This window comes from Cebus imitator, unplaced genomic scaffold (assembly GCF_001604975.1).
Source record: "Cebus imitator isolate Cc_AM_T3 unplaced genomic scaffold, Cebus_imitator-1.0 Scaffold415, whole genome shotgun sequence".
Classification (NCBI taxonomy): Eukaryota; Metazoa; Chordata; class Mammalia; order Primates; family Cebidae; genus Cebus; species Cebus imitator.
The window spans coordinates 1,417,232-1,423,798 of record NW_016107730.1 but is presented as its reverse complement, the minus strand read 5'-3'; the positions used below and the strand labels follow the sequence as shown (position 1 = coordinate 1,423,798).

Here is a 6,567-nt window from a genome sequence, read left to right as displayed (position 1 = left end):
AGGATGGTCTCGATCTCTTGACCTCGTGATCCACCCGCCTCGGCCTCCCAAAGTGCTGGGATTACAGGCTTGAGCCACCGCGCCCGGCCTAATTTTTTTTTGTTTTTAGTAAAGATGGTGTTTCGCCATGTTGCCCAGGCTGGTCTTGAACTCCTGGGCTCAAGCCATCCGCCTGCCATGGCCTCCCACAGTGCTGGCATAACAGGCATGAGCCACTCTGCCCAGCCCACTATCTCTTAAAAAACAAACAAACATAGTGGCAGCTGTGTGCCTGGTTTGGGTCTCCCGGTGTGGGATGAGAGGAAGGCCCCTGGCTGGGATCCTGGTTGGCAGAGCACAGCTCTGAGACCTCCATGCTGCTGTGCCCTCACAGCGGGGCTCATTCCACCGGATGCCACCCTCTACTTCGACGTGGTTCTGCTGGATGTGTGGAACAAGGAAGACACTGTGCAGGTGAGCATCTTGCTGCGCCCGCCCCACTGCCCCCGCATGGTCCAGGACGGCGACTTTGTCCGCTACCACTACAACGGCACCCTGCTGGACGGCACCTCCTTTGATACCAGGTAAGGGGCCAGAGGGGAGCCCTGAGGCACTGGGGACTGTGGCATGGGGAGCAGGAGTCCAGCCAGCCTCTCCCCCCCCACCTCGTTTTCTGCAGCTACAGTAGGGGCGGCACTTACGACACCTACGTCGGCTCTGGTTGGCTGATCAAGGGCATGGACCAGGGGCTGCTGGGCATGTGTCCTGGAGAGAGAAGAAAGATTATCATCCCTCCATTCCTGGCCTATGGCGAGAAAGGCTATGGTGAGGGTGGGCAAGGAGTCAAGGGGAAATTCTCCAGAAGAGGGATAACCAGGCCTCCACATACAGTTGCTCAGGTTGTATACTGCACAAGGGCATCCAGCCAAGGACTCAAGGCGGGATGAACTCTACCCTTAGTGCTCGTCTCACTAAGAAGGGGTGCTTTATTCTGATTCACACGAAGGCTCAGTATGAGCTGGTGGTGGCCCTGGGGAAAACCCAGCTCAGGCCTTACTGGAGGAGCAGGAAGCAGGGCTACTGGTGGACAGGACAGGGCTCTGGAGCGGGGCTAGTGTCTCCTTGCATGGTGCCGGCGGAGCCTCGGCTTGCTCCCCACCTGTATGGTTCAAGCCCTATCCCTTCCCCAGGGACAGTGATCCCCCCGCAGGCCTCGCTGGTCTTTCACGTCCTCCTGATTGACGTACACAACCCGAAGGACACTGTCCAGCTAGAGACACTGGAGCTGCCCCCGGGCTGTGTCCGCAGAGCCGTGGCTGGGGACTTCATGCGCTACCACTACAATGGCTCCTTGATGGACGGCACCCTGTTTGATTCCAGGTCCGGAGGGTCTTGAGGTGGGAGGGCAGGGGCTGGGCAAAATGTGGAAGAAGCTGGGGGGGCACTCTGAGCTGCCTGGAAGGGGAGGGCCCCTTTGACTCCCTTCCTGGCCCTCCCGCCTTGTATTGCAGCTACTCCCGCAACCACACCTACAATACCTATATCGGGCAGGGCTACATCATCCCCGGGATGGACCAGGGGCTGCAGGGCGCCTGCGTAGGGGAGCGCCGGAGAATTACCATCCCCCCACACCTCGCCTACGGGGAAAATGGAACTGGTAGGGACGTTCCCCAGCCGCCACCTCAGCTCCTACCCTGAACTGCCCCTCGTGGCCAGGCCGCCCCTCATCCCCACTCCACAGTGGGATTCTAGCCACCACTCGACCCCACTCATCACAGAACATGCATGCAGCTTACATCTGGTCACTCTGATTCCTGCCACACGGACTCCATCAATTTCCTCCAGGGTGGCGCCCCACTTCTCCCTTCCCTAGTGGAGAAGGGCAGCCAACTCCTGAGTTTGAGGAGGGAGGGTGGTTGTGGAAAAACAGAACCAGCATAGCCCCAGGACCCAGCTGTGCTGGGAGCCTCAGTGTCCTCACCTGTAAAATGGGCAAGCCATGCTGATCTGCAGGGTAAGTTACTGGGAGTTTGCAAAATGGTGAGTGGAAAAGAGCTTTCTAACTGGAAAGCCGCCTTCCCCTGCCCCTCACTCCAATGAGAGAGTATGTTAGAATTCACTCTGGACAAACATCCCATCCCACCCTCCTTTGGCTCCCCAGGGCCGGGCATGGGTGTCAGGTCCAGGGGCCTCCATAGAGAGACTTCAAGAAGCCTCTCCTCATGCTCTGAGCTGACCACACTCCCCGATTCCGGCCTCAGGAGACAAGATCCCTGGCTCGGCCGTGCTCATCTTCAACGTCCACGTCATTGACTTCCACAACCCTGCGGATGTGGTGGAAATCAAGACACTGTCCCGGCCATCTGAGACCTGCAATGAGACCACCAAGCTTGGCGACTTTGTTCGATACCACTACAACTGTTCTTTGCTGGACGGCACCCAGCTCTTCACCTCGTGGGTCCGGGGTGGGGCTGGGGCTGGGGCTGGGCATGTGGGTGGGCTCAGGCATGGGGAGTTCTCCTCACAGCACCCTGACACCTGCTCCTCCCTCTTGGTCCTTGAGCCCCAGGGGAGCTTTCAGGCTCCTGCTTCTTTCAGTCCCATTTCAGAGCCTGTCAGGGAACCATGAGATGAGATTCTCTGCTTTACAGTGGGAGGGAAGGTGAAGCCAGCAACTGTGGGAGAACTGCTCTTTCCTTTTCACAGAGGGGAAACTGATGCGGGAGCCATGAGCCCTGGAGGCTACATTTTAGGGGCAGAGGCGAGATGAGAAGGGAACCCCACGTCTGCACTGCTGGGCCCCTGCACTCTCCTGCGTGGCCCAAGTCACCAGTGGGAGTGACTCCGGAACTGAGCGCTTGTTCTGGGCCCACCTCAGAGAGAGTGGGGTGTACGCTGACAGGGGACAGGGTGGCTGCTGACCTGGGCATCTGCTCTCCCCCAGGCATGACTACGGGGCCCCCCAGGAGGCGACTCTGGGGGCCAACAAGGTGATCGAAGGCCTGGACATGGGCCTGCAGGGCATGTGTGTGGGAGAGAGGCGGCAGCTCATCGTGCCCCCGCACCTGGCCCACGGGGAGAATGGAGGTGAGGGAGTGAGAAAAAAAGTAATTTTTTTTTTTTTGAGATGGAGGCTCACTGTGTCACCCCAGGCTGGAGTGCAGTAGCATGATCTCAGCTCACTGCAACCTCCACCTCCTGGGTTCAAGCGATTCTCCTGCCTCAGTCTCCCAAGTAGCTGGGATTATAGGCACCTGCCACCATGTCCAGCTAATTTTTGTATTTCTAGTAGGGATGTGGTTTTGCCATATTGGCCAGGCTGGTCTTGAACTCCTGACCTCAGGTGATCCACCCACCTTGGCCTCCCAAAGTGCTGGGATTACAGGCATGAGCCACCGTGCTCAGTCCGAAACTATGAGACTGGCATCCGTCCCTGTTGCTCCTGCTCATTGTGGGCCTGATGGCTGGTGGGAGGAGTCAGGAATGCCTGCGGGATGGCTCCTTAAATATCCTGTGCGCCATTCTCCAGCCCAGCTCCAAGAAGGGAAACTGAGGCCTGTGGGCTGGGAAGCATCGAAGCAAGGCCCAGACTCTGGCCTGACTGGGACCCCTCCCTCCTCTCCTGCCCTCCATCCAGCCCGGGGCGTCCCCGGCAGTGCTGTGCTGCGGTTTGAGGTGGAGCTGGTGTCCCGGGAGGATGGGCTGCCCACAGGCTACCTGTTTGTGTGGCACGATGACCCTCCTGCTAACCTGTTTGAAGACATGGACCTCAACAAGGATGGAGAGGTCCCTCCGGAGGAGGTAGGTGAAGGTTCAGTCCTAATAACCAAGCTCACGAACCCCCTCCGACCCAGGAGGCATCTAGGAAGAAGGCATTCCTCATCTGGCCTGTCCACCTGCCCTTGTGCTCCTGCCTGTGCTGAGCCCCACGCCTCAGGCTCCTCATCCCCGCCTTCTCCTGGGAACGCATGCAGACTGTTCCCTACCCGAGCCCAGTCACGGACTATCCCCCCATGCCATGCCTCCACCCCCACCCTCACCAGGACTCCAGCACCAGTGCCCTTGAGGCATGTGAGGGAGCCTGGGAAGATAGAAAAAGAAAGCACTCACTGGCCTCCACCCAGGGCCCCTCCCAAGGCCATGTGATGCTCACTCCCCACTTCCCTGGCTCTCCCCTCCCCCCAGTTCTCCACCTTCATCAAGGCTCAAGTGAGTGAGGGCAAAGGACGCCTCATGCCTGGGCAGGACCCTGAGAAAACCATAGGGGACATGTTCCAGAACCAGGACCGCAACCAGGACGGCAAGATCACAGTCGAGGAGCTGAAGCTAAAGTCAGATGAGGACCAGGAGCGGGTCCACGAGGAGCTCTGAGGGGCAGGGAGCCTGGCCAGGCCTGAGACACAGAGGCCCACTGCGAGGGGGGCATGGCGCTAGGACTGACCTGCTGACAGTCACCCTCCCTCTGCTGGGATGAGGTCCGGGAGCCATCTAAAACGATGGCAGAGGAGACATCTCTGGGGTTCCCACCACCCTAGATGAAAATCCACAGCACAGACCTCTATGCCATTTCTCTTCCAACCCCAAACCCCTTCCTTAAAATGTTTGGATTTGCAAAGCCAGTTTGAGGCTGGTGGAGCCCGGGGTTGGACAGGGCCATGGCTGGTCTCTCACCACACCTCCCCTCCACGTCACTAGCATAGCTGGGCTTGTCATCTGTCTCCCCAAACTTTCTCTTTATTTGTACTTGTCACCCCCACTCCCTGACCCCATTCCTCTCTGTGACAGCTCCCCAGGACGCCTCTGCCTTCCTCCCCAGCTCTGACTGGCTCCTGGGGAAGGGGAGCCCCATGCCTTTTGCTCTTCCCCCTCGCCTCCAGTGGAGGCTGAGCTGATTTTGGGGTGCTGGAGGCTAGGACTGGGCTGTAGGTAGCTCTTCATCCCTAAAGAAGGCACCTTTCCCTAAGGAACCATGGAAGAGGAAGAAAACAAAGGGTGTGTGTGAGGGAACCTGCTTGGGTGGGTGTGAGGGCTACAAAATCTTGGATTTGGGGCTGAGGGGTGGGAGGGAGGTGGGCAGAGCTCTGCACACTCAAAAGGCTAAACAGGTGTCAGTCCCTTTTTCCTTTGTTCCACATAAAAGATTAAACCAATGGCCTTAATTGTCTTTTGGAACAGCTTGAGGGGCTAGGGGATGAAGTGGGGGTTGGGGGGGTTCCCTACATTTGGGAAGATAAACCAGGCTGTTTCCATGGCCTCATTAGCTCTAGACAGCGTGTCCCCAGATCAGGGGCTCCCCCTCTGGAGGTTTCCTGCCTGCCCTGGGCCTAACCTGGGGGCTTTGCTGTGGGAAGGGAGCCGTGGTCTGTGGAGGGGGTGAATTGTAGAGGACAGAGGCCTGCAGCAGGGTGTGGAGTGATGATCCTCATCCCCTAACTGTCCCCATCGAATGGAAAAAACAATGTCCCTGACCTCAAACTCAACCGACAAAGCTCAAGGATTAAATTAAAGCACACAGGTCAGATTATCCTTTTCCGTCAATCATTTCCAATACTATTTTCCCATCTCTTCCTGCTCCTGGCTGCCACCTGTTACCACCTGCCCATCCTTCTTGCTAGGGGAAAGGTAACTGAGTTCAGATCTCCACAGTGTCTTGTAGGAAGACTTCAGCCACCAGCCAGGCCATCTGCTCTTGCTTGCCTGGGATGACCCGGCCCTTCTGAGGATGGGTGGGGACTTGGGAAAGAAAATGACAGGACTGGACTCACAGCAAACTGCCTCCATCAGCACTTCTTGCCCAGAGTCCCCTAAGAGACCTAACCGCTCCCCATGGCCAGTGACTGACATTCTATGGCACCAAAGCATCCAAAAAGCTCCTTGATTGAAGTCTGTTTTTTTTGTTTGTTTGTTTGTTTGTTTTGAGACAGGGTCTCGATCTGTCGCCCAGGCTGGAGCACAATGGTGCTGTCTTAGCTCACTGCAATCTCTGCCTCCTGGGTTCAAGTGATTCTCCTACCCCAGCTACTCCAGTAGCTGGGATTATAGGCAGGTGCACAGTCTTACCATGTTGGCCAGGCTGGTCTCAAATTCCTGACCTCAACTGATGTGCCCACCTCAGCTTCCCAAAGTGCTGGGATTACAGCATGAGCCACTGTGCCAGCCAAGAAAGCTCCTTGATTGAAGGCTGAAAGTGGTTACTGACCCAGCCTCAGATGGTAACCACTCCCTCCTCCCAAAACCTAATGGAACAGGCCTGAAGCAGGGAAATGCAGCAAATGGCATGGACTTTGGTCAGAAACATTTGAATCCTGGGTCTAGCTCCTAGCTACGGAGTTTGGGCAAGTTATTCATCCTGCCTTAGCGATCTGGCAGGGTCATTGTGAGGGTCAACTGGCAGGCACCCAAGTGCCCAGAGTAGCACCTGGCACACAATGGGACTTCAGTAACATCTCCACTACTTTCCACTACAAATCTGCAGAATGACAGAACATTCCAACAGCTAGCCAAACTCTGCAGGAAGGGGTGCCAGTGATTTCCTCTAAAGTTAAGAAAATGCTGAACTGGCTCCTTTTTTTTTTTTTTTTTTTTTTT

General features: G+C 56.8%; 1 protein-coding gene across 1 annotated transcript in view; it reads left to right on the top strand.

Annotated features, from left to right (window-relative positions):
* The window catches only part of FKBP10 (FKBP prolyl isomerase 10), a 15,316-nt gene extending 10,187 nt beyond the window's left edge, over nt 1-5,129 (top strand). Inside the window, exons 3-10 of the mRNA XM_037731682.1 lie at nt 374-563; nt 659-804; nt 1,170-1,359; nt 1,491-1,636; nt 2,241-2,433; nt 2,924-3,066; nt 3,617-3,780; nt 4,165-5,129. Coding sequence (XP_037587610.1) covers nt 374-563; nt 659-804; nt 1,170-1,359; nt 1,491-1,636; nt 2,241-2,433; nt 2,924-3,066; nt 3,617-3,780; nt 4,165-4,350 — 1,358 coding nt within the window. The 3' untranslated portion in view covers nt 4,351-5,129. The remainder of the gene's footprint in view (nt 1-373; nt 564-658; nt 805-1,169; nt 1,360-1,490; nt 1,637-2,240; nt 2,434-2,923; nt 3,067-3,616; nt 3,781-4,164) is intronic.
* Nucleotides 5,130-6,567: the final 1,438 nt, after the last annotated feature.